The sequence below is a fragment of the Oreochromis niloticus genome, linkage group LG17 (genome assembly GCF_001858045.2).
Source record: "Oreochromis niloticus isolate F11D_XX linkage group LG17, O_niloticus_UMD_NMBU, whole genome shotgun sequence".
In the NCBI taxonomy this organism is placed as follows: domain Eukaryota; kingdom Metazoa; phylum Chordata; class Actinopteri; order Cichliformes; family Cichlidae; genus Oreochromis; species Oreochromis niloticus.
In genome coordinates this window covers 29,821,540-29,849,333 of record NC_031981.2, presented here as the reverse complement: position 1 = coordinate 29,849,333, position 27,794 = coordinate 29,821,540, and the positions used below count along the sequence as shown (strand labels likewise).

At 42.4% G+C, this 27,794-nt stretch overlaps 1 protein-coding gene across 2 annotated transcripts; it reads left to right on the top strand.

Moving 5' to 3' along the window:
- The first annotated feature begins 299 nt into the window (after positions 1-299).
- Positions 300-27,646, top strand: aspm (assembly factor for spindle microtubules). Of its 2 annotated transcripts, XM_019346874.2 has the most exons (27): positions 300-749; positions 882-1,025; positions 1,795-3,340; positions 4,018-4,113; positions 5,121-5,222; positions 5,331-5,477; positions 5,576-5,815; positions 5,890-5,957; positions 6,056-6,197; positions 7,246-7,376; positions 8,043-8,218; positions 9,012-9,157; positions 9,396-9,481; positions 9,574-9,786; positions 11,617-11,821; positions 12,161-12,309; positions 12,817-12,945; positions 13,324-13,518; positions 13,844-18,162; positions 18,820-19,123; positions 19,296-19,445; positions 19,543-19,734; positions 22,986-23,178; positions 24,440-24,594; positions 26,992-27,168; positions 27,279-27,451; positions 27,543-27,646. In XM_019346874.2, exons 1-27 carry the CDS (start codon positions 474-476, stop codon positions 27,643-27,645), a joined length of 9,957 nt encoding a protein of 3,318 aa, XP_019202419.1. In that variant the 5' UTR covers positions 300-473; the 3' UTR covers position 27,646. The 2 variants fall into 2 exon arrangements, with proteins under 2 accessions (XP_019202419.1, XP_019202418.1); XM_019346873.2 differs by having other exon boundaries at positions 13,844-19,123.
- Positions 27,647-27,794: the final 148 nt, after the last annotated feature.

Genomic DNA, 27,794 nt, shown 5'->3' with positions numbered 1-27,794 from the left:
TAGAAATTCGAATTACAGTTTTCATTGGATTTTGCTGAGCGAGCAGCAAGTTACTTTTAAAACGGTGAGAGACATGTTTGCGGTCTGTTTGCTTATGGCTCTACTTCACATAGTAGAGTGGACACATTTTCTGTGCCTCGTGGTGTGGGCGTAGCCTACGGCATTTTAAAAACGTATTCGCTTGCTGATTGGTCAACCGTCGTGTATTCATACGGATCCAATGTATTCACTTTACCCATTGGTTATGGGGTCGTTATCCCTCGTTTATCATTGGTTCAATAAACAAGACGCCCGAATTTCAAACTAGATTGTCTGTCAGTGTGTTGTCGAAGGAAGCGAGACTGAACGTTTGCTAGCTGACAGTGTTGGGCCTAAACGGCCATTTGGAAACAGTTAACATGTAATTACTGTTAACTAAGCTGTTTTTTTCTAATTAATTTTTAAAGCTACAAGATTGACTTTATTAATTATAAATGGCTCAAGGCGTACATTCGGGACAGAGAGGATTTTTGGACTTCAGTCCAACAAGGAGGGACTACACAGACAAAGAGAACGATGTTCCCGTCCTGAGTTTGATCCAGTTTTCAAAGGCTCCTTTCGTAACCTTTGGATCGGTTAAGCTGGGTACCTCCAAGTCGGCTGTTCTGAGGATTGAGAACCCTACAGAGTATGCTGCAGCGGAGGTTTCTGTTGATAAGATCCCCTCAAGTAAAGGCTTTTCAGTGGACTGCAGCACGTTCAAAATCCAGGTATGTTTTAGCTTATACAGAAAATACACGAGTACCCATTCACACACCAGATTCCAAACTCCACCGGGATTTTCATATCATTAAATACACCCTTAAAGATTTCTGTTTATAAGAAACTGTCCTTGTTTCCAGCCTGGGGGCTCGTTCACTCTGGTGGTGACCTGGACGCCAACCGAAGAAGGTGGGATCAGAGAGCTCATCGTCTTAAATGCCAATGGTGTCCTCAAACACCAGGCTGTCCTGCTGGGGAGAGCAGAGGCACCAAAAAGGAAAAAGGTAAGCATCCACAGCTTTACACGGAGGCTCTTACAGCTAATGTTACTCTCAGATAGCTGAAGTTTTTTTCCCGTCTTCACTTTGCAGTATGTTTTGATGAGCAGCTGCCAAGTATGAAAGCAGCAGTGAAGGACATTATTTATTCCAAAATGCACTGTTAATCATCTGAGGTCATGTCAGTCACTAAACAGAAGTGAAACCATGTGAAAAGTAACACAAAAGCATTTTTAGATCAAGGCTAGTTGTTGGATATGAAATATGGTCATTGATCTGTAAATTGTAATGTGCACATAATGACAGACTCAGTGAAAACTGAGATATAATTATGTCAGGATGTTCATCATTGTGTTGTGTCCGGTTTCAGCTTCTTTTTTTTCTTTTTTTAATGTTGCCTATTGTAACAGTGTTTTTAACATACATTGCTTCCACTGGCCTGTCTCATTTGAGGTTAAGTTAGGCTGTATGTGAATGAATGACTTTAAGCTATTTTAGGTAAAGAATATCACATTTGATCTCATCAAATGAGAAAATGCCTTGCCTTTTTTGTACCAGCATTAAGATACAAAAGTAAGGCTTTTGGTGATATTTGGTGAGTTCAGTGCAGTTGTGATGTGTGCTTTCAGTAATAACTGGTATGACTCTTTGGTCTGACTATTATGAGGCAGTTATAGCCTTAACTGGAGGCCTAGTTTGTATGATTTGTTTTGTAGGCTGCAACTTTACACATCATTTACAATGTGTGTGTGTGTGTGTGTGTGTGTGTTTTCAGAAGACCTTATGGGACACAATCAAAAGCAAGAGAGAGGGTGAAAAAATGACAACACTCAGAAGGAAGGTCGAGCACCCCCCTCTCAAGATGGCAGCCAATAAAACTTTCCAAGTGTCTCGAAATCCACAGTACAAACGGGACAAGCCACGCAGCCCGCTCACGTCACTTAATGAGGGTAAAGGTGCCATAGAGAGGTCCCTAACCAAGCACAGCCCCGCTGGGGATCGCTGCCTGAAATCAGACAAGCAGAAAGCCTTAAATCTGAGCCAGGAGCAAAAATCTCTGGTCTTGCCAGAAAAGGAGAACGTCCAACAACTTAGTAGGAACTCTCCGCTGGTTTTGCTTGTTCCGGCCGCACAGGTGGTAGGCTCTGGTAGCGTGTCCGCTAGCCCAGATGTCCTTGCAGGAAAACCTGAAAACAAAGATCTTACCAAAATCCTCAACAGGACACTGTCGCCAATTGGGACACCGGAGAGGTTTAAGAAGCTCATGCCTTGGATTGAGTCAGAAAACCCACTTCCTGCTACTGCAAAGTCTGCAGCTGCTGCTGCTGACAGTGAGTTACCTAGAAGCCCCCTCCCGTCTTTGAAAGAGGCCCTGTTTCTCATCGACTCGGATCTGATCGATGTTAACACCAGCCCTCCAGATAATAATTCGAGCTGTGACTTTTCAGATTCGCTCGAATCTAACAGTGAAAAACATGGCTGTCGACCTGACACAGATGTCCTCAAAGCGTCATCTGGTAGCCCCGAGCTGTCAGAGTCCAGTGAGCCCAGACTTATTTTCTTTGTCAGCAAAAAGGCAGAGAAAGTGAGAGAGCTGGGCGTTTCAGAGGCTGATAAACTTCCTGAAAGGACAAAAAAAGGTTCTTTCACCTCTGCCACAGTGACAAAGGGTAAGGCACCGGTGGAGGCAAATAGTTCGAGTGGAAGGAAAATAAAGAAGTCACGACGAAGGCTCCTGCAGAAAACGCTGGAGCTGTCTGATGGCATCAGTCCGTGTGAGTTGGGTCCAGGAAGTCCTAGCCTTCCTGTCATAGACTCGGACAAAGGAATCAGCCCGTGTGATGACAAACCTCAGGTCCCAGAGTTTATCTCCTCCAGCACCAGCCTGAGGCTCGCTGCCTCACCTGCACCCATCACCTTCCCTGTCTCCTCCCCTCCACCTGTGGCTCCTTCTCGCTTTTCTTTCTCAGTAACGTCCCCACCTCATTCGGTCCTTGCTCCTGTTGCTTTTACCGTCGCCTCTCCAACACCTGTGGGCTCATCTTCTCCTCATCATCGTGACCTCTTGTCAAACTCTAAAGTGTATGAGCAGCCCCTAGCAGTTTTTACACCTCCTCATGTTCAGGAAGACTTGTTTCCCGTTCACGTAGTAGCAAAGACCAAGAAGAGGAAGAGTGAGGAATTTCTGAAAACTGATGGGAAGATTGAAGATGACAGGAAAACTGAGCAGGTAAAAAGGAGCAAGGTAGTGCCTGGGAAAACCGAGCCCTCCCGATCAGTCCAGGAGAGGAGAGGTGCATCACAAAGGCAGAGAACATCAGGTAAGCCTCCTTTAAGAAGGTTGTTCATGTCTTTGTTGACATGGAGGCTGTAGCTTGTGTGTCTTCCGTTTTAGATGTGCTTTATACTAACAGCTCTATTATGTTCAGAGAGAAGAGGATTAAAAGAAATATAGAAGATATCTCCACAAACTTTAAATCGGCACCTTTTGAATTGTTTTAGCTACTTATGCTCATAACACATTTGTTTTCTTTTTGTATCACATATTTATTAATTTCATTTTCAATAAAAGGGTTGCTGGTGATACTGATATATGGCTGATGCCAGTATCGGTTGATGTTGGTGTCAGCTGATGTTGTCCTTGCTGACTGATTATTAGTGGATGTCACTGGCTGATATTTATCTGTCACATCAGTTTTGCAAACTGTCTACAAAACCAGTGACAGTTCAGTTCATTTTAAAAAGGTTTGATTGCCTGAAACAAAGGGCTAAATGACAGACAGAAAAAATAAAATTTAGCCATCCATCATGGGAAGCTGGAGTCTCTCTCAGTCTGTCACAGGGCTATAAAATAAAATAAGAACTGAAAAGATATCGTTATTTTAAACTTTGGTGTCGGACTCGGTGCATGGGGTGTTATTTTCAGGCCGTGTTTGTAATATTTGCAGTTTGGAGGTGCATAACCTGCTGATGGTTAATGTCCCCTGCTTCCCCGCAGGCTCAGTACGCTCAGTGACTGCACCATCTCTAAAGACTATGAAGTCTGCAGTTCCCGCCCAGGCTAAGCTACCCAACTCCAAAGCTGTCTCACAAGGTATACAGGAATATGTTGATAAATTGGGGTTAAATAATGCTTATAATGCTTTCTGCACTGTTACAAAAATGGATATTTGTACAAATCAGGGCCAAAGTTTCAAGTAATAAGTTGGCTTGCATACAAGTTATTCATGTGAGCTAAAAACTCTTGAAAAAAAAAACAAAACAGCTTAATTACAAAGATTAGAATTTTATAGAAAAGAGTGTGTTTAGCCTATAAAGTGACATGAGATGATATCATCCATCTGTTTGCTTAATCACTTATCCAGTTCAGGGTTGCAGGGGATGGAGCGTATTCCTGCTGTCACGGGGTGAATGCCAGGCTACACCCTGAAAGGTTGCCAGTCAGTCATGTAGCTTTTTCTTATTATGGCTGTCAGAGATGCTTTGAGTCACTTCATTCAATTAGGAACCTCCTTAAAGAAAATTGACTACTCCATCACAACCATAAGACAAACACAGATTATTTTGATCTGTGTGAGCCCAAAAATTAAAATATGGAACTGGAAAAGAGCAGCATATAACACATATAACATAATATATGTTTAACCACAGCAAAGAACCAAAACCTTGATGTGATCGTGTGCCAAGAGTGGAACTGTGGTAATTTCTGAGGGAGTCAGGAGTCACAGTGAAGTATGTGAGGGTGGTGCAAGACATGTATGAAGACATGTAGGAAGTTCAGGGTGGCTGAAAGGTATGGCCAGACAGGAGTCTCTTCAACTATCTTTAACAATCAGACGGCTCACTATGAGCAAAGACTTGGTGACAGTGGGAAGGAAAAACTCCCCTTTAACAGGAAGAAAGTTCTGACAGAACCAGGCTCAGCGAGGGGCAGCCATCTGCTGCGATTAGTTGGGGAAGGAAGAAGAGTGAAAGTCAGTGGAAGTGTGATAGAACATACGTGTGTGAATGAAGGATGATACCCTGTGACGACCCATAAAGGGAGCAGCTGATGATGATGAGGAAAATGGCGTCAATAACAGTTTCTTCTGTTGTTCACAGGTGCTCCATCTCGAAAGGCACCTGGTGCTCCCTCTATGAAGACAGCAAAAGTAATTGCTGTGGCACAGTCGAAGCTGAGCTTTATTAAGCCTGCACAAACAGGTATGTGAACACTGTAAAAATTATAAACACTGTGAAATGAGCTTTGTGATTTGCTTTTATTCTTAATTTGTATTTTTTTGTTTTGGGTTTTGTACTGTTTTCTTTCAGCTCTACCCAGACACCCAATGCCGTTTGCTGCCAAGAACATGTTTTACGACGAGAGGTGGATAGAGAAGCAGGAGAGGGGTTTCACATGGTGGATCAACTACGTCCTGACCCCAGATGACTTTAAGGTCAACACCGAAGTCGCCAAAGGTAACGGGAAGCAGGCTCAAACATGAGAAGATTATGGTAACACCTTAAATATCTCTAACCTCTTAAATCTGGACCTTCCTCTTGTGTGTCTCGTGTAGTAAATGCTGTGTCCCTTGCTATGGGCGGTGACGGCAAGTATAGTGTGCCCAAAGCTCCCACCAAAGAGGAGATGTCCTTCAGCACTTACACAGCCAGACGCAAACTAAATCGCCTCCGTCGCTCCGCCTGCCAGCTGTTCACATCTGACGCCATGGTCAAGGCCATTCAGAGGCTCGAACTGGAGGTGGAGGCCAGGCGGCTGCTTGTCAGGAAGGACCGCCACCTTTGGAAGGACATAGGTAAGAGTCCTGCTTAATGAAAGCTCAATGCTCTGAGATTCTTGTCACTAAGGCCTGTTCGTGTCATCTTTCAGGTGAACGCAAAAAAGTCCTCAACTGGCTCCTCTCGTACAATCCCCTGTGGTTACGGATCGGACTTGAGGTATTCTGACACGTGTGTTTTCTTCTGGTGTTCAGCGTTTGCCATTTCCAACAATGTTATTATTTATTTATTTTACCCTGAATATTGCTCATCTTCAGACAATCTACGGAGAGCTGATCTCACTGGAAAGCAACAGCGACACCTTGGGCCTGGCTGTGTTCATCCTCCAGCGACTGCTGTGGAACCCGGACATTGCTGCAGAGTTCAGACACCCCCGAGTGCCCCACCTTTACAAAGATGGTAATTTAAGAGGATGTTGGGTCAGCGTCAGAGCTAATAGAAATACCAGGAGAGCTGAGACTTTCAGTTTAATTGAATTCAAAGTAATTAAAAATGGGGCATTGTTTGTATGTTTATCAGCCCAGGTTTGCTTTTGAATTTCCCACTTGAGCTGTAACACAAGTCTCGGTTTGCCTTATCAACACCAGACAGAAACACTTTATTATAGAAAATTAACAACTTGGGCATGAGTACAACCTTAATTAACCGACTTCTTGTTATTCCTTAGCTGACTCAAACTTTTAATTTCCTTCTAACAACACAACAGCAATGACATTTTGCACTGGAATAGATGTGCTTTATATTATTAGACCAAAAAAAAAAAATAATAGTAAAATAGATGAGGAAATGGGCAGCACAACCAAATAAATATAAATAAATAATAAATATAGACACAATGCTTAGTCAGTGTGCATGATGCTCAATGTTATGCTGCCAGATCTAAAACTGTCTGAAATGTGCAGCTGCAGTTGCTTCAGTTGATGTGATGATTATTTGGATGATCATGATTATTCAAATGTTCCAAACACAAACATAATTGATTGACACTCAGGTGAAACACTGAATTCTCAGTTTTCTGTAGTTGGAAACAGGATGTTTCACTCTTTTTTTCTCCCCTTCACTTTGATTGAGTAACTGATTAATTTCTGAATGTGATTAGCTCTCATGAGGCTTAAAGATCACTTTGGATTCACTGGATTAATGTCCCAAAATCTCTAATTTTTTTTTTTATTCCTGAAATTAATCTGGGAACATAATGCTGAAGAGCCCAAGACAGATGACGGAGCAAAGGATGAAGGAAATACTTTCCTGATTTTGTAGATGTTTGGAATTCCTTTTTAATCCCACTTGCAATTAAATAACTCAAACAATTTGGGAGTGCAAAGTCTACTTTTTAAAACAAGGATTCTTGTGATCAAAAGAAGAAAAGAAAATAAGATTTCCTTTGTAAACTGGAAATTGTCTTTATTGTCACTGTATGAACGCCTGTTTACCTTTTCTCGGTTAGGCCACGAGGAGGCGCTGTCCCGCTTCACTTTGAAGAAGCTGCTGCTGCTCGTGTGTTTCCTGGACAAAGCCAAAGAGTCCCGGCTCATTGAACACGACCCCTGTCTGTTCTGTGTTGATGCTGAGTTCAAGGTACGCCAGAGACACAATGTGTCACCAGCAAACATTTGTGGAAAATTACAATTTTTGTACATTGAATAAAAGCTTAAGATAGTTAGACTCTTTTCTTGGTATTGAATGGGAGAGCATATAATGTTATTGTGCTTTTGGAATTTTGATAATAAAAAGAAAAAAAGCTTAAATAGTTTAAAAAGATGAGTCTTGAGCTGCTTTTTGAGCTCATGGATCAAAGAATCGAGGAGAGAGATTTCAAGAGTAAGGGTCACGATTGCAAAGGCGGAATTAGCTTTAGTTTTTCTTCTAGATTTAGGGATGGATAATAATCTCTGATCAGATGACCCCAGAGTCCTGGTGCTGACATACGCCTAGAAAAGTTAATCTGTGTACGGATATGCTTCACCATGAAGATGCCTAAAGGTAAAAACTAGAGCTTTGAATTGACTTCAAAATTTAATGGGGAGCCAGCACAGTGAGATCTGCAGAGGTGTGACGTTAGAGGTCTCGAAGGATGTGGTAACAAGCTGTAGACGATCCAAGGAGGTTTTACTGAGGGAGGCGAAGAGTGACTGAAATAAAAGCATGAGAAACAGTTTTCCCTCTTCTGATCTTTTTGGCTTGTGTTAACCTCTGTCGTGCTATGTGCTGGCTGCTCAATTTTTTTAAATTTTTATTTAACAGGCAAGTAAAGACCTGCTGCTGGCTTTCTCAAGGGACTTCCTGAGCGGAGAGGGGATCCTCCCGCGGCACCTCAGCTACCTCGGGTTACCCGTCTCCCACGTTCAGACGCCCCTGGATGAGTTCGACTTCGCTGTGAAGAATTTGGCAGTTGACTTAAAATGTGGCGTTCGTCTAGTGTGAGTGTGTCGGCATGAATTTTAATGCGATGCTCGGATCCCAGATGCATGTGTGCTTTTCTCAGAGGTCAGGCTCAGATAGGCAGCAGTATCCCCACTCCTCAGGGGAATGGGAGCTAAGGACTCTCAGACAAGGCGGTTTCAGACAGGGGATTTCCTTCCTTGAATTCTCACTGAAGGATTGGCTCTTTGACAGCCCTGACAGTGGTTCAGTTTCAAGTCTGTGAGTCTGTCAAAGGTTTTTTGTTTGTTTGTTTGTTTGTTTATATTTGCTCCTTAAATAGAAAAGAACATTCAGAGCAAATCTTTGACTTCATTTTATTTGTCTACAGGATATGATGCAATTTAATGTTACATATTTTTCTGTTTTGAGATTAAAATTTCCTGTATTTTAAGTGGGGAAGTTGCCCTTTATCAGAGTCAGAATCAGAATCAGAAAGACTTTATTTATCCCCAAGGGGCAATTAACATACAACAGAGCAGCATGGTGTTGAAGATAAGGACAGGGCATAAACAGGCAATAAGAGTGAGATAATGTTGTCCTGTATTCTGATTGGCCAACACGTAGTTAGGGTTATAACAGCACGTAATGTTGATTGTTCAAAGGGACATGTGGCAAAAGCTGGATTTGACCTCGACTAGCCCCGTATGTGTGGATCAGGTTCTCAGTAGATACTCGTTTATGTTCAGCTGCTGCTGCTGTGGGATTTAAATGTGTGACATAAACATTTCATTTCATGACAAATCAGTTGAAGTGTAATGATGGAAGCTAAGGATCCTGTTTTTGCTTTAGGCGAGTGATGGAGCTCCTTGTCCAGGACTGGAGTTTGTCTGTGAAGCTCCGCCTGCCGGCCATCAGCCGCCTGCAGAAGGTCCACAACGTCGATGTCGCTCTACAAGTTCTCAAAAGCAAAGGGATCGACCTGAAGGATGAACGCGGTAATTAATCAGTTTCTGAAAATCAAATTTGTATATACTGTTTAAGATATGAAGATATTTGTTGTGTTCTGCTATAGTTTTGCATTGAGTGTAAACAAGTTCTATATCACCTTGTAGTCTCCTGACTTTTTTTCTTACTAAACTTTATTGAGCTTACATGACAAGAAAATAGAAAATCAGGAAAACTCAGAACTTTGCTTTGATGGTATTGAAATGTTGTTTTTTTGTTTTTTTTCAGGCTCAACCATTGATTCAAGAGACATTGTGGATGGACACAGAGAAAAGACGCTGAGCCTGCTGTGGAAAATCATCTTTGCATTTCATGTGTGTATGCCTTTATTTCCCCCATTTGAGAACCCTCATCCCAATAAGTGAAAAGAGTTGATTGATATGCTGTCACTGTATCATATGTTCAGGTGGAGGTGATTCTGAATGAGGATCAACTCAAGGAGGAGATTGGCTTTCTGAAGAAAACCCTGAGGACTAAACGGAGGCTAGCGTCTCTGAAGGCTGATCGGGGTCTTCGGCAGACGCCTGCAAAAACCAGAGTCCCGTATGAACATGGCTGCACCAAAGTTACCCTGCTTATGGACTGGGTCCGTTCCGTTTGTGACTTTTACAACCTGCAGGTGAGACTAAATACTTTATTTTTAGCTAAGAAACCAAAGAAAATAGTTTCACATTCAGAATTAAACTGATGTAATTGAGGCTTGTTTAAGTTTTTATCTCTTTTGCTGGTTGCTTTTACACTTTGCTCACTAACTACATTTTTTTTTTTAACTTGAGGTTGATGCATACAGAATAAACCGTTACCTTGATCTTACAAAGCTGTAATACTGTAGATTTTTGTCATTTTTTTGTGTCGTTTTTAGATTATTTCTACACACTTTTCATCATAGCTTATCATCTTCACCTTTTTTGGTACGTGTATTTTGACATTTGTTGCCATGATGCCAGGTCTCTCTTGGAAATGAGATTTTACCTGGATAAATAAAGGACTAACTTTTATAGTCTTTGCGGCTTCTTGTTTGCATTTTTTGTTAAATAAAGAAATTCTCTACTTTAGTCTACTAAATCTAAGTTCCTTTGCAAAGACCACATTCATACCAGTCATCTGTGTGACTACATGTCCTCAAGTCTTTATTTCTAAATATGCATTTAAACCAAGTGGCAATCTGTGGGGTGAAAAGCAAGGCAATGCAAATTGGGCCAAAAGCTGTAGTTCTGTAAGTGGCCACGTCAGGGTGGCTCTAAAGGAGAGTCCATCCACGAGTGACGCCAGTTTTAAATTGCCCAGATTAAAGCCTGGTGTAACTGTATGGGAGGTGAATTTATTTTGCAGACCTGACCTGTTTAGATTTTTGCTCGTGCTCAGAAATGTTTGGCTAATTTTATTTATTTATTTATTTTTTTATGGTTAACTTTGCTTTTTGTTGTTCGAGTCACTGTATATTGTGAGACGACAGACAAATGGTTGTTTATAGACACTTAAGAAGAGAATAATGAAAATGTTTTAGTATTCTTCATATGAGATGCGTATTTATTGTAAAAAACAAAACAAAACAAAGCGTTGAAAAAATGGCAATATAAGTTGAATGTCGCAGATTTTAAGAACATGCAACATAACCTTGTGCATTCATGTGACTTACTTTCTACAATGTTACATAGATATATTTTCACCCAGGCAGTGTAGTTAAAGTTTCTGCAGTCCCCTTCAGCCTGTTACCCACTACTCTCTACCTCACCTTTGGACTATTGTGTTTACCCATTTCAGTGTGCGTTGTTACAAGTTATCCAAACAAGGATACATTTAGCTGAACCATGAAATTCGTGGTGGGATACATTTCTAGAGCACCCAAAAACCGCAAATTTTGGATGTGGTTAAAAAAATGTCTTTCAATGCCTATTTTTATAGTGTAAACCCTAAATATGCTTTTGGGTGCGATCTCAGGGCTTTAAGAAGAACAAAAGGAAGCAACACTGTAAATATAAATGATAATTGTGTGACGCAAAATGACAGAGGTTTGTTGGTTTTTGCTGACCTTTGGAATATTTGCCACAAAACACGACCTTGACATTGTAATTTCTAACAATTTCGAACCTTCACAAATGCAGTAAGAACGTGGAACTTTTTAACAGCTTCATCCTGTATGTAGTACAGCTCATATCATCGTCAGGTATTTGGATTTTTAGACACATTTTTTACCTTATTCCAAAAACAGGCTTTACAGGCTGTGGTTTACGCAGAGAGCAGCACTGTACTGTTAGTTTGGAGTCTGATTTGAGTTTTTATTTTTTTAAGTTTTCAACATCGTTTGTATGATATTGAAATTCTGGTAAAACATAACTGTTTGGCTGTGTTGTACTTTTTTAGCCTTTATGTACTGCATCAGTGAGAAGTTTTCAGAAAACTCTAGTTGGAAACAATAAATAAAGTCTGTCTCTGCCTGTGTGTGCAGGTGGAGAACTTCACCGTGACGTTCTCGGATGGCCGCGTCCTGTGCTACCTTATCCACCACTACCACCCGGGTCTCCTGCCAGAAGCGTCTGTCAGTCACCGCACCACTCAGACTGTCGAGTGCTCACCAAGAGGCCGGCTGGAGCTCAGCTGCTCAGCCAGCGACTCCGACAGCTCCTTTGACTCCCTGCCCACAGGCCCAAACGGTATGTCAGCTGTGTGCTGCAACCTTAGTGCAACCATCTGTGCCGGGGGGCATTTAAAGAAAAAAGTTCACTTGAATATTTGTACCTCAAACAGACATTTGTAGTCTGTCAGAACATGAAAACAGTGAATATGAAAGGAACTCTGAATTATTGAAAAAAAGAAATGTAACAAATAAATAACACACAGTATGTTTTTTCAATGTGTTAATACAATTTATTACATTACATCTTTTTATTTTTTTTAAGTCATGGTGACCTCAGCTTTGTGATTTCATAACATCAAAATACATACACAATACAAAAGAGAGTTGTTACTTCAATCTATTTATTTGCCAACAGGACCTGATTCTCCATCGCTGGAGTTTAAAGAGCTACTGAAGAACGAGAAAAGCAACTTCAAACTGGTCAACAGTGCGGTGTCTTTTCTGGGCGGTGTGCCTGCCATGATCAACCCGGCCGACATGTCCAACACTATCCCCAATGAGAAGGTGAGACCAGGTGGGAGGTGTGTCATAAACAGCTTGCAGGAACACAGAGCATTGTTTTTGGTTAAATTCATAACAACTGATTATTAATCCACATTCAGTGTGTTTTATATGTACTTAACTAACAAAGAGGAACACATTCTCAACACTGCACTAGTCTTATTCCCCCACTAATCCCCTGCTGTCTTGTGGTACATATGTATAAATGGTCATGTGTAAAAACAATAATACAAATGTAGCTTTCTGATTCAGTAGCTCTGTGACAGAGGTTGGGTTTGAAATGAATTAAGCTCACTTTACAGGAGTAGGCTGACTTTGTGGCTGCCTCATCCATGTAACCTGACTGAATTTCCTCCCCCGTGAGGACAAACTCTCTTGCAGTCATTTGTCTTTAAAATCTCAGGATTTGGTAAAATAAGGCTTTTAATGCCTCAATTGTAAAGATATTTAATGTACCAAAATGTGAGAGAGAATGCAGCTCTGTCTTCATCCACATGAACTGACTTGCAGGTGGTGATGTCGTACTTGTCCTTCCTGTGCGCTCGCCTGTTGGACCTGCGGGATGAAACCAGAGCTGCGCGAGTCATACAGGGAGCCTGGAGGAAATACAAGCTCAAGAAAGATTTAGAACTCTACAAGGTTTGTGGTTTCTACTTATTTATCAGAGTAAATTAAACTTGCAGTTAAGTCAGGTGTGAATGAGACCCTTTAGCCCGTTATGTCTGATACTGGCCTAATATTGGTCATGGGAGCAAGTAACTATGGGTGTTTGAGGTGTACTTTTTAGGGTGTGATGCTTTTAAATTGTTATTAAAGGGATTGGAAATAGATCTGTAGGAAGATTTTGTCCATAAATGAACCTTGAAGACGGTGGATGTAAGTCACATGTTAAAGGATTGTTAACTCTACACCCATCATGTTTGCAGACTGACAAGCTTACAAAATGCTACCAAAAAGTAACCTGCTCTGTAGAGATAACGTGTTTAATGTTGTTCTTTGTTTCTTGCTTCCATGCAGGAAAGAAACATGGCTGCCATGAAAATCCAAGTATTGGTGAGGAATTTTCTTCAGAGGTGCAGAGCTAAGAGGCAGAACCAGGCTGCTGTCGTCATCCAGACCTCATGGAGAGGTTATGCAGCCCGCAAAAAGCTGAGACTTAGAAAACAGGCTCAACTTCGGGCTATGCAGCATGAAGCAGCAACCGTCATCCAGGTGTGTACGTGCGTTATATACCTGAGGGTTAGAAGTGGTGTTTGACAAACTCACATATGGCTTTGGCTTTTTGAATCGGTAACTAGATTAAGCTTCTCGGGTGATTGTTAATCTGACTTTGTGTCTAGTTGTGAATGACTTTGTTCAAGGACATTTTGATGTTCATGATCATCTATTAAAGTGCTGTCTAATCAACACTGTGATTACACTTCTTGTTTTTTTTGGATAATTTTACTGTTTTGTCATATCAAGGACAAATCCAGCCTAATGAAGCTACCACATGTTTTGTTCTTTGAACTAAATGGGTCTTATCTTGTCCTTGCAGGCTCAGTGGAGGATGTTTTCAACCATGAGGGCTTACCAATGCCTCAGATATCATACCATTGTTGTCCAAGCACAATGGCGAATGAGGAGGGCGGCCTCTGCTTATGGGAAAATCTACTGGGCGACGACAGTCATTCAGAAGTACTCACGAGCATGGGCCATTTCAAAAAGAGACAGAGCACATTATCTCTTACTTAGGAGCGCTGTGGTAAAAATACAAAGAGGATATAGAAGATGGAAAGCTCAGAAAATACAAAAGGAAAACTGCGCAGCCAGAGTGATACAAGCTGCTTTTAAGAAATGGTACGGAAGAAAAATGTCCCAAAGAACTGCCGCTGCTGTGAGAATCCAGTCCTGGTACAGGATGCAAAAGTGTCTCAATCAGTACAGAAAGATCAAGGGAAGTGCTTTGCTCATTCAAGCTCAGTACAGAGGCCTTGTGCAGAGGCGCCGTTTTCACACATTAAAACTGCAGCACCGCTCTGCTGTTGTCATCCAGAGTGCCTTCAGAGGGCACGCTGTCAGAAAAGAAGTGGCGGAAATGAGGTGTGCTGCAGTCATAATCCAGCGCTGGTTCAGAGCCTCCATGACAAGAGACGCGGAGAGGAAAAAGTTTGTCAGGATGAAATGCGCGGCTGTTACCATACAGGCAGCGTATCGTGGGAAAGTGGCTCGAGATTCTCTGAAAAAACAGTACAGGGCAGCAGCTGTGATCCAGGCAGCTTTTAGGAAGCACGCTGCCCGTAGGCGCTACCTGATCTTGAAAAGAGCTGCAGTTCTAATACAGCAAAAGTACAGAGCAACACTTTTGAGTCGCAAGACAAAGAATGAATATAACTCTCTGAGGGCCGCTGTGCTCACTGTGCAAGCTAACTGGAGAGGCAGAGTGGACAGGAAGAGGATAGAAAAGTGGCATCAGTGTGCATCTTTTATACAGGCTTGTTATCGTCGGCACAAAGTGCAAGCACAGTACAGAGCCAAGAGGGCAGCAGCTGTGGTTCTACAGAGCCATTACAGAGCTTATTTGGCTGGAAGGGAAATGAGGAGAGCATACCTAGAGAAGAAAGCGGCATCCATTACTCTCCAATCTTCATTCAGAGGCATGAGAGTTAGGGCAGAGCTGAAGAAAAAGCACCAGGCAGCGACTGTCATTCAGGCTTTAGCCAGGATGTTTTTATGTAGGAAACGTTATCTTCTCGTTCACAGTGCGGCGATTGCCATCCAAAGCCGATACAGAGCTCTTTTGCTGTGCAGGGTGCAGCAAAATGAATTCAGGAAACTTAAGCAGGCGACTGTTAAGATACAAGCTGTGTTTCGGGGATTTAGAGAAAGGCAGGACTTGAAGAGCAGACATAAAGCAGCCAGAGCAATCCAAGCTCACTTCAGGATGCACAGAATGCGTGTGGCTTACCTTGCCCTTAAGTGTGCCGCCATCATTATTCAGGAAAGGTACAGGGCCAAACGGCTCAGGGATCAACAGATGCAGAGTTACGGAACAATGAAACATGCAGTCATAATAATCCAAGCAGCATACCGTGGCCACAAGGCCAGGAGGAAGATTGCAAATATGCACCAAGCTGCTTCAGTCATTCAGAGAAAGTTTCTGGCAATCCGAGATAGAAAGCAGTTCCTGGCTGTCAGAGTGGCAGTTTTGGCCTGTCAGCAGAGGTACAGAGCAGTAACCCTGGCAAGAAAAGCACGGCTGGACTATCTGTCAAAGAGAAGGGCAGTTGTTTGTCTACAGGCAGCTTACAGAGGATATGTAGTTCGAAAGCGGCTGTGTGTTGAGCACATGGCAGCTGTAACAATTCAGTCTCACTATAGAATGTACCAGCAAAAAAGCAACTACAAGAGGCTCCGCTGGGCAGCCACTGTATTGCAAACACGTTACAGAGCTAACAAAAAGATGAGAGCAGAGGTGCACGCCCTGAGTGTTAAGAAAAATGCAGCTGTTGTCATACAAGCTGTCTTTCGTGGAATGAAATCAAGACAGATGATCAAGCAAAAGCATCAAGCTGCCAGTGTTATCCAGAGAGCTTATAGAGCTCACTGTGAACACAGGGAGTATCTCACTCTGAAATCCTCTGTCCTGACTGTTCAGAGAAGATATCGAGCCTCTGCAGCAGCAAAGAAACAGCTGCAAACATATCAGAAACTGTGCAGAGCTGCTGTTGTTCTTCAGGCAGCATACAGAGGGCAGCAGGTCAGACAGGAAGTTGCTCGTTGGCATCAAGCTGCTACTGTGATCCAGTCTGCCTTCAGAAAACACAGAGAAGAAGTCAGATTCCAGGCCATGCGTCTATCTGCCATCATCATCCAGAGACGTTATCGGGCTCGTGTTCTTCAGAGGCAAGAAAGGGAAAACTTCCTAAGAATGAGACATTCTGCTGTGGTCCTACAAGCAGCTTTCAGAGGTCATCGTGTCAGGTCTGACATTGCCAAGATGCACAGAGCAGCTATTGTCATTCAAGCAAACTTCAGGAGACATAAACTTCAATCAGAGTTCAGGAGACAACGCTGGGCAACCTGTGTCCTACAGCAGAGGTTCAGAGCTCAAAGAACCAGAAACCTTGTTGTGAAACATTATCAAGAGGTTAGAAAAGCTGCCATCATTCTACAGGCTGCATATCGTGGAATGAAATCCAGACAATTTCTCAAACAAAAGCATCAAGCTGCCAGTGTTATCCAGAGAACTTATAGAGCTCACTGCGAACACAGGGAGTATCTCACTCTGAAATCCTCTGTCCTGACTGTTCAGAGAAGATATCGAGCGTCTGTAGCAGCAAGGAAACAGTTGCAAACATATCAGAAACTGCGCAGAGCTGCTGTTGTTCTTCAGGCAGCATACAGAGGGCAGCAGGTCAGACAGGAAGTTGCTCGTTGGCATCAAGCTGCTACTGTGATCCAGTCTGCCTTCAGAAAACACAGAGAAGTCGTCAAATTCCAGGCCATGCGTCTATCTGCCATCATCATCCAGAGACGTTATCGGGCTCGTGTTCTTCAGAGGCAAGAAAGGGAAAACTTCCTAAGAATGAGACATTCTGCTGTGGTCCTACAAGCAGCTTTCAGAGGTCATCGTGTCAGGTCTGACATTGCCAAGATGCACAGAGCAGCTATTGTCATTCAAGCAAACTTCAGGAGACATAAACTTCAATCAGAGTTTAAGAGACAACGCTGGGCAACCTGTGTCCTACAGCAGAGGTTCAGAGCTCAAAGAACCAGAAACCTTGTTGTGAAACATTATCAAGAGGTTAGAAAAGCTGCCATCATTCTACAGGCTGCATATCGTGGAATGAAATCCAGACAGATGATCAAACAGAAGCATCAAGCTGCCAGTGTTATCCAGAGAGTTTATAGAGCTCACTGTGAACACAGGGAGTATCTCACTCTGAAATCCTCTGTCCTGACTGTTCAGAGAAGATATCGAGCGTCTGCAGCAGCAAAGAAACAGCTGCAAACATATCAGAAACTGCGCAGAGCTGCTGTTGTTCTTCAGGCAGCATACAGAGGGCAGCAGGTCAGACAGGAAGTTGCTCGTTGGCATCAAGCTGCTACTGTGATCCAGTCTGCCTTCAGAAAACACAGAGAAGAAGTCAAATTCCAGGCCATGCGTCTATCTGCCATCATCATCCAGAGACGTTATCGGGCTCGTGTTCTTCAGAGGCAAGAAAGGGAAAACTTCCTAAGAATGAGACATTCTGCTGTGGTCCTACAAGCAGCTTTCAGAGGTCATCGTGTCAGGTCTGACATTGCCAAGATGCACAGAGCAGCTATTGTCATTCAAGCAAACTTCAGGAGACATAAACTTCAATCAGAGTTCAGGAGACAACGCTGGGCAACCTGTGTCCTACAGCAGAGGTTCAGAGCTCAAAGAACCAGAAACCTTGTTGTGAAACATTATCAAGAGGTTAGAAAAGCTGCCATCATTCTACAGGCTGCATATCGTGGAATGAAATCCAGACAGATGATCAAACAGAAGCATCAAGCTGCCAGTGTTATCCAGAGAGCTTATAGAGCTCACTGCGAACACAGGGAGTATCTCACTCTGAAATCCTCTGTCCTGACTGTTCAGAGAAGATATCGAGCCTCTGCAGCAGCAAAGAAACAGTTGCAAACATATCAGAAACTGCGCAGAGCTGCTGTTGTTCTTCAGGCAGCATACAGAGGGCAGCAGGTCAGACAGGAAGTTGCTCGTTGGCATCAAGCTGCTACTGTGATCCAGTCTGCCTTCAGAAAACACAGAGAAGAAGTCAAATTCCAGGCCATGCGTCTATCTGCCATCATCATCCAGAGACGTTATCGGGCTCGTGTTCTTCAGAGGCAAGAAAGGGAAAACTTCCTAAGAATGAGACATTCTGCTGTGGTCCTACAAGCAGCTTTCAGAGGTCATCGTGTCAGGTCTGACATTGCCAAGATGCACAGAGCAGCTATTGTCATTCAAGCAAACTTCAGGAGACATAAACTTCAGTCAGAGTTTAGGAGACAACGCTGGGCAACCTGTGTCTTACAGCAGAGGTTCAGAGCTCAAAGAACCAGAAACCTTGTTGTGAAACATTATCAAGAGGTTAGAAAAGCTGCCATCATTCTACAGGCTGCCTTCCGTGGAATGAAGTCACGACAGATGATCAAACAGAAGCATCAAGCTGCCAGTGTTATCCAGAGAACTTACAGAGCTCACTGCAAACACAGAGAGTATCTCACTCTGAAATCCTCTGTCCTGACTGTTCAGAGAAGATATCGAGCCTCTGTAGCAGCAAAGAAACAGTTGCAAACATATCAGAAGCTGCGCAGAGCTGCTGTTGTTCTTCAGGCAGCATACAGAGGGCAGCAGGTCAGACAGGAAGTTGCTTGTTGGCATCAAGCTGCTACTGTGATCCAGTCTGTCTTCAGAAAACACAGAGAAGAAGTCAAATTCCAGGCCATGCGTCTATCTGCCATCATCATCCAGAGATGTTATCGGGCTCGTGTTCTTCAGAGGCAAGAAAGAGCAAAGTTTTTGAAGTTGAAACAATCCACCATAGTTCTCCAGGCAGCAATGAGAGGCTGGCGCGTCAGGAGGGATGTTAGCCGACAAAATCATGCTGCTGTTGTAATCCAGTCATGCTGGAGATGTTTGGTGGAACGGCGTATCTTCCAAAGAAAGAAAGATGCAGCTGTGAAACTCCAGCGGAGGATTCGAGCAGTGCAGCTCGGCAGGCAGGAGAGAGGCAAATACATCCAAGTGAGGCAAGCTGCCATCACACTTCAGAAACACTGGCAAGCCTGGATTGCAAAACAGCAGGTAAAGTTCATTTGCAGTACAAAAATAAACATCAGGGTACTGTAATTAAGAGAAACTGCAGCTTGTTTGGAGTCTTACAGTGTTGAAATGTGATTTGTAGTAAGCAGTCTCAATGTGCTGAATGTAAGGGGGAAAAAAAGTTGCTGGTTAAATGTAAGCCAATGTTTTTCAGATACTAAAGGCTGCTCGTGCAGAGAGGAGGCTACGTTTTACAGCAGCCATATTTCACCATCTCAGTGCCATTAAGATCCAACGAGCACTCAGAGCTCACTGGGCTTTGGAGTCAGCTAAAAGACAGATCCATTCTGTTATCACCATACAGGTAGAGTCACAAAACATCCATAGTGCTATATCTATTGAAGAGTACGACAGTTTTTACAAATGGCATCTTGACCTTTTTTTCTTTCTTTTTTTTAAAGCGACTGGTGAGAGCAAAGCAACAGAGAAGACGCTATCTGGAGTACAAGCGTAAGGTGGCTACAGCTCAGAGAGCAGTCAGGCACTGGCTAGTTCGTCGCCACAAGGCTGCGACTGTCATCCAGCAGGCTGTCCGGAAATTCCTCCTGCTCAGGCGGCAGAAGAGGGTTCAGCAGGGTATTCTCAAGGCCCAGGTACCGTAGTCAGTGCTGAGTGTGGTAAAGATGTTGCCTGTAATTCTAAAGGGGAGAGTCGCAGATTTCCAATTCAGTCTATATTTAGGTGTGGTAAAAAAAGTTCATTCAACTTTAAGTCACCTCAGTTAGAACAGCCCATTAAAGATCTGCTAAATCTTTTCTTTCTACAATCGTCAATCCATGGTATTACAACTGGGAAACAATTTCAGGGGGAGGACAGTTTTTAACACCTGACTGTTGCGAACATGGCCTAATTTTAAAAAGAAAATATAGGTAACACTTTATATGACAACCCATAACTAAGCAAAGAAAGGGAAGCAAAGAACTCCCCCCTCCCCAGCCACCTCCTCTAGCTCATCCGGGAAACACCGAGATGTTCTCAGGCCAGGCAAGCAATATAAACTCTACAATATCTTCTGAGTCTGCCACGGAGCCTCGTCCTGGTGGTACATACCTAGAACACCTTATCCAGGAGGCATTCTTATTTGATGCACAAACCACCTCAGTTGGCTCCTTTTACTGTGGAGGGTATAGCGGCTCTACTTAGAAATAATGTTACTGTAAAAAGGCCACCCATCATTCTCAGAAAGCTCATTTCTGACACTTGTATCCCTGATCTCATTCTTTAGGCCATTACCCAGAGCTTGTGACCATAGAAGAGAGTAGGGACGTAGATTGACCGGTAAATCGAGAGCGTCGCTTTTACTCTCAGCACTCTGTTCAGCACAACGGACCGGTACAGGATCAGCATCACTGCAACCATAGAGCCAATCCGTCTGTCGATCTCCCGCTCCCCTCTCCCCTCACTCGTGAACAAGAGCCCAAGATGCTTAAAAGACCATGGCCTCAGACTTGGAGGTGCTGATTTTCATTCCCACCACTTTATACTTGGCCAGTGCCAGCTGGAGGCCACAGACCTGATCAAGGCAACAGAACAACATAATCTATAAAAAGCAGAGGTGAGATTCTGGGACCACAAAAGTGGAAGCCTCCTGCCACTTGGCTATGCCTAGAAATTCTGTCTGACTTATTGCCGGTAATGTGGACCAAGCTCTTGCAACGGTTGTATAAGGGCCGAATGGCTCATATTAACAGGCAACACACCCCATACTCCCAAAGCATCTTCCACAGAGTACTCCAAGAGATGCGGTCGAACGTCTTCTCCAAGTTTACAACACACATGTAGACTGGTTGGGCAAACTCCCATGCACCGTCAAATATACTTAATAGACTGGCATAGACTTTCCTTAGGATGCTGAGGAGTGTGAGTCGCCTATCGTTAGAGATCACCCTCTAGTTTCCCTTCTAAATGATGGGAACCACCGCTATGTTCCAGAGGTACCGCCCCTAATCTCCATACGACATTGTAGAGGTTTTTAAACCAAGACAACCCTACAAGATCCAGAGCCTTCAGGAACTTCAGTTTTTAAACTGCCTCAGTGGCCTCACCCCCGGTGATTGGATGAATCATCCATCTCATCCCCAGGCTCTGTTTCCTCTACAGAAGATGTGTCAGTGGGGTTAGGGAGGTCCTCAAAGTTCCCTCAGGGTACACACCAGCTGCTTCCGACCTCCCACAGGCTTCGGTGGAACGGAAGACTACCTTGATCGGGTTGCGTCCGGTCAGGCCTCATGGGCTGATGGCTTCCTTTACCTCCGGTGAACACCATCTGGTTCAGGGGTTTCCACCACGACACCAACCACCTAACAGCTGCAGCTCAGTGCAGCAGCCTCCGCAATGGAGGTGTTGAACGTGGTCCATTTGGACTCAATGTCCACAATCCTGTCCAGTGCTGTCCAAGGTCTGCCAGAGTGCTTCTGCTAGGCGTTCCCAGTACACATCGTCATGTTGTCGCTCACATGAACGTTGAAGTCTTCCAGTAGGACAAGAGTCTCCAGATGGAGCACCCTCAAGCACCCCACTGAGGGACTGCGCAGACAACAGTTAGGATCCGTTTCCTGACCCGAAGGGATCAAGCCCTCTCGTCTACCGGGGAAAACCCCCAATATACAGGCAGCCAGCCAAGGAGATGCCAAGGTACCGCTTGTCACCAAAAGCAACTTCTAACTGGGACAGAGTCCAGCCCCTGTCCAGGAGGCTGGTTCCAGAGCTCAAGCTGTGTATTGAAGTGAGCCCGGTTATATCTCTTTGGTACCTTTCAACCTCACACACCAGCTCAGGCTCCTCCTTCACCAGAGAGGTGACGTTTCACCAGCCTCAGTAGCCTGGGATCAGTCCACCAGGGTCTCTGACCTTGACTGGCACCCGGTCTCCTGAACAGCTCTTTGTCTGGTTCCTCACCCAGGACCAATTTGCCATGGGAGATCCTACCAGGGGCAAAAGCCCTTTCGAGTACATAGCCTCTGGGATTCCTGGGATGCACAAACCCCTCGACCACGATAATATAGCAAATTGCAGAGGAGAATTTATGTAATGCATAAGTAACTTTAATAATTTTATAACTTAAGGTATTTTATAGGAAAAAAGACACAAAAAAGATACAATTTATACTTTTAAGTACTGCCCAGTTTCATTGAAATTTTATGGACAAGCAATTTCCCAATTTTAAATCATAAATAAACTGTACTTTTCTATGTACAGGTGTGGAGTATATTAATTATGCCTTTGTGTATCATAATTATTATTATTATTATTATTATTATTATTATTATTATTATTATTATTATTATTATTATGATGATCTTTTTTTACATCTTTATTTAATATTAATTATGTTCATGAGTATGACAGATCTTGTAAAAATTGATTTTCTTCCAATGCTTAAGCTTTTGTATGTAAACATAACGACATTGTTATTAAAAGAAAAATAAATTGAAATTCCATGTAATGATGGAGGAATCACACCCTTAGTTGCAGGCTGTGTTTTAAAGTGTTACCAAATTTTAAAGCAACAACTTGTTATCCAGTCTTTACTTTATCCTCATCATTTTGATATTGGTGGACAATGTAGTCAGCAAAATGTTGTTACAATCTACAAAGTAAGGCGGTAACAGCCTTGCTGGGATCATTTCTTTAATTTTGCTGTTAATATTTAATACTTCTAATAACACCGTTTACACTAGCAAAATGTTTGCTATGAATTGATGGCAATCAAAAAATTTGATACACATTTTGCCCTGAAAATTGTTAACTTATTTAGCTTTCCAGCAGTTTGAAACTAATGTGAGTTTTTGTTTTGTGTGTTTGTTTTTAATTTAATTTAATTTTAACCACTTTCTCCTTCTAGGCTCTGTGGAGAGGACACTGCTCCCGCAGATTGAATGACAATCCCAAGATTGTAAAGCTGAGGCACCGCTTACGTCTGGTCACTGCCAGTGTCCGAGAGGAAGACAGACTGTGCAACAAAACTTCATCTGCACTGGACTACCTTCTTCGTTATAAACACTTCTCATACATTCTGGAGGCCTTGAAAAATCTTGGTAAGGCTTTTCGTTGTCTACTCGTTTCCCCTCATGCTGAGTACAAAAATTGGTTTAAACAGCATTTTCCCTGCAAGTTATCCCACAGCTTTAGATGTGGCAAGTTATGTAACACTAAACAGCTTTATTAATGAGAATAAACAGTGCTGATAAATCAATATCTTTGGCTCACCCCACCACAGCACTGAACACATGCTATGCAAGTTATAGAAACAGTGAGCCAACAGATGAACTGTGAATGCTTACCTACTTGTTATTACAACCTCAATTCAGAACTAGTTGGGACTCTGTGTAACATGTCAATAACAGACAGATTAGCTAAACTAATGCAGCTTGTATTGAAGCATGTATTTATTTCATAACCATATTTATTAATGTAAATTTCTCCTGCTCTTCAGTTCGCCTTATGGTAAAGTCATCATATTCTGTGTAATGATTTACTTTTGTGTATGTTGGACAAGGTTTGTGGTCTTACCACGTGTGTGATAAACTGTGTCTAGGCTGTTTACAGTTTACTCAGCTCAGGATCAGGCATTATTTTCAACTGAGTGAATGAGCACACGTGAGCCGTGATAAATTTATACAACTGTATTTTGCATATCACTGTGCGAGGCAGAAGATGTAAGTAGTTCCTACCAAACATTTAGATACTCCCAGTAATATAGTTACTTTTCACTGTGAAGTAACAGTGATTTCTGGAAGTGTTCCTGGGCCCAGGCAATGATTTCATGACACAGCCATGCCTGGTTTTAAAGCAGTGTTGCCTGAGGGCTCAAAGATAGCAGATATTCAATACTGATTTTTACTTGTGCCTCTTGCATGCTGATATTTCTCCTCATTCTCATAATCTTTAGATGAGATAGTCAAAGTCAGTGCAATTTAACATTGAGGACCATTATAAATGAGTGAATGGACAACTTGAGAACGAGGATTTAAATTGATACCATAGAAACTCTGCCTCTTTAAAATGCTTAAGCATTTCTGGAGCATTTCTTTGTGTGTCTTGTCTTTCTAATGCGTGATGTCTGGAATCAACATCCACTTCTGGGCTTTGAATTATGGTGGGTAATATTTTAGGGACTATTGCTGCAATCACTCCCAAATCTATTAAATATATTGTAGTCTAAAATGTGTAAATATATATGTGCCTAATTAGCCAAAATGCATACTTCTGATTCATGTTAGAGTGCATCTTATGATTTGTCCTGACTGAAATCTCTTTGTGTGTGCATGTGTGTTTGCATGTTGCATTCGTGTGCAGAAACCGCCACCAGGCTGTCCCCAGAGTGCTGCGAGCGGCTGGTGGAGAGCGGAGCCACTAACGTCATTTTCACACTAATCCGCTGCTGTAACAGGAGTGTCCCCTGCATGGACGTCATCACCTTCTCCATTCAGATACTTCTCAACCTTTCCAAGGTACTGCAGACACAGAACAGCACTTTGTATTTAATGCTTCCTCATGAAGTAATCCGGTACTCTCAGGTTATAAACATAAAAGGTAAACCGGTAATTAGTTTAGTGTGACATTAAAGCGGAAGGTAGACAGTTGTTTATTCTTTGTTTTTGTTTTTTTTGTTCTTTTTTTGTTTTTTTTCCCTAAAGGCCCAACATCAGATTAAGCTGTTTTAACTGTCTGAGCATGCATGAAATGGAGGAGATATGTTTTATCTTACATTTGCCATCTCCACCTCCTCCATTCCTCTGTTGCAGCATATTTAATAATGTAACAGAGACTGTCATTGTCAGATTTCACCTAAGACTAAGAGTAGGACAGCAACCTCCTTGTGACTAGAAAAAAAAAAAGATAGTTACCCATTGGTTGGATTTGATACTGGACATTAGTAGTCGGTACAAACAGCAGTAGAACTGAACAATTCTCACAGCCCAATTCGATACCAAAGCAGAAATGATCTGAAGTGACAGCTCGCATACTCGACCATAAACTGCTTCATTAAAGTCATTTTTAAAACACTGGCAGATCATTTATTTAAAATGTTAACATTATATAGCCCACTAATGTTATATTACACTAGCATAAGCATTTAATGTTACCCATTGCAAACATTTTAGCCAGTGGAACAAAGCTGATTTCACAGCTTTGTTGGTAATGTACTTTTTGGCAAAATATAAGAAGGATGATGCTTTGGATGTTGTAATATTAACTGAAATGCATTCACCCTGATCTATTCAAACTGATCTGGGAGCTATTGTTTTACTTCACTTAGGCCTCTTCTTCTTCTTCTTCTTCTTCTTCTTCTTCTTCTTCTTCTTCTTCTTCTTCTTCTTCTTCTTCTTCTTCTTCTTCTTCTTCTCCTTCTTCTTCTCCTTCTTCTCCTTCTTCTTCTCCTTCTTCTTCTCCTTCTTCTCCTTCTTCTTCTCCTTCTTCTTCTCCTTCTTCTTCTCCTTCTTCTTCTCCTTCTTCTTCTCCTTCTTCTTCTCCTTCTCCTTCTTCTTCTCCTTCTTCTTCTCTCTTCTCCTTCTTCTTCTTCTTCTTCTTCTTCTTCTTCTCCTTCTTCTTCTTCTTCTTCTTCTCCTTCTTCTCAAAAAACAAGTACCATCACATTTTCAGAATTTTGGTATCAAATGGTACAACACACACTGGTTCTGGTGACATCACTAGTTACGACAACCAACCTATCACAGAGGTTAAGCATAATGTATTGTTCGCTTGATGGGAGGCAACATGCCTCTAATCAATTACAGTCCTTGGACAGTGTGTCAGTCATTCTGACGCATTCTGTTCTCATTCAGTCACAAACTGTTTTCGTCTTCAAAGCATCCATTTTAAATGTGACTTCATTCAAAGTTCATTGCACACTTTCACAATGGTTTTGGGCCAGCCATTGTTTTCCTCAGTGTGACTGTAATATAAGGTGGCAACAAATACTTATTTATGTATAGCTATAGTAAATGCAGAGTACTTTTATACAGTATTCTCATGGTTAGACATTTTTGTCATAATATAAAGGTACATAAAAGTTGGTGCTGCACAAATCACTATCCAGTATTTCTTAAATTCAGCAGTATTTTCGGTTGCATTATTTTAAACAGTAACTTGCAAGAACACAGAGAAGATGCATTTAAAGAGCTCTATCACTTAACTCTGGTTGTCTGAAAATATCAGAACTAAAGTGTTATCGAGCTTTTCTGTTTTCTCTAAAAGCATTTCCCATTTCCTGTATGTAGATCTGACCCTCTGTCAGACTGTTTGCTGTTATTGATTTCTCTCTTCTCGCTGTGAGCTTTGTTCGTCTTGCAACATAATCTGCCTGACTGTGACGGGAACATGTTGGCATGGCAGACCCAGACATCTCACTTATTTGTTGTGAATCTTGTGGCTGGAAAGGGATTGTTTAGACAAGTGGGGGTTGAATAAACCTGTAATCTGTATACTGTCGATGGTAAATGACCCTCAGCACACCCGTGCTTTTGAGAAGCTGACACTGGAGTTGAGCAATGCACTGCTGTGGACAAGGGCAGCAGTAAAACATTTGTGTGGGGCTGTAAAGCTTTTGTATCCATATATGTTCCCCCACAAAAGCCACCAGACTCATTTGACAAAAACAGGTTAATTTGTACCGTTTTAAAACGTCGAACAATAGGACAAACTAATCCTTGCTTAGCTTCCATGCTGGTAATCTAATTTCATTAATATTCACACTGCAAAGATTAAATATGAAGAACAAAGTGTACGGGGGTGGTGTTCATTTTTGAGTGTTTCTGTCTTTCTCAGCCAAAGTAGAACATGCAGCCGTGGATGCTTCAGTGTTGTTTAAGTGTGCAGGACTAACATCATCTCCACTCCCCGCTCAGTACCACAAGACCATTGAGGCGGTGTATTCAGTGGAAAACTCTGTGGAGACGCTGCTGGACCTGCTGCAGAGATACCGGGAGAAGGCAGGGGATAAAGTGGCAGAAAAGGGTGGAAGCATCTTCACTAAGGCCTGTTTCCTTCTTGCGCTCCTGCTGCAGGACAAGCAACGCACTGAGGTCCGTAGATACTGTAACAAACAGATAACACGAGTGCATAAATACCAATATCAATGATATTTTTACACAAGAGAAAATGCTAACTATTTTGCTTACTGTATTTTCTTTAGGAGGTCAAAAAGCTACCCAAGGTCTTGGATAGGATCCACAGTATTTACCGCCTCACTGCTCGCAAACACAAGATGGACACAGAAAGAACAATCATCAAGCAGAAGATGAGCGCGTCGATCAACGGGAGCTTCTTTGTTCCGGCGACACCTCGTAAATCCCGCGCTGCACCAAAGTATGGATATTCCTGAGTTACATAGTACGCTGAAATTGTGCTTGTATGTTTCCAGAGATAACTAAAAGTGTTTTGGTTTTTTTTGTTCCAGGTTTGCACCAGATTGGGTTCTCAGACGAGATAAGCTCAAAGACATTGTGGACCCCCTCAGGGCCATTCAGGTGGTGGCAAACACACTGTCCATTGTGCTGTAAATAAACATGCTCATATATATTTGTTTTTAATCCATGATCTTCTTTTTAAAAACTTAAGAAAAGTATTGCTGTCTTATTTTTATTTTTTGTAAACCAATTCATTTTTATGTATATAATAAAATGGATTTGTCTATTAATGTCTGTTTCTT

Coding starts and splice junctions, on each gene's coding strand:
- aspm (XM_019346873.2), top strand. CDS start 474: ATGGCTCAAGGCGTACATTCGGGACAGAGAGGATTTTTGGACTTCAGT. Junction 3,341..4,017: donor ACAAAGGCAGAGAACATCAG/GTAAGCCTCCTT, acceptor GCTTCCCCGCAG/GCTCAGTACGCTCAGTGACT. Junction 9,787..11,616: donor GTGACTTTTACAACCTGCAG/GTGAGACTAAAT, acceptor CTGTGTGTGCAG/GTGGAGAACTTCACCGTGAC.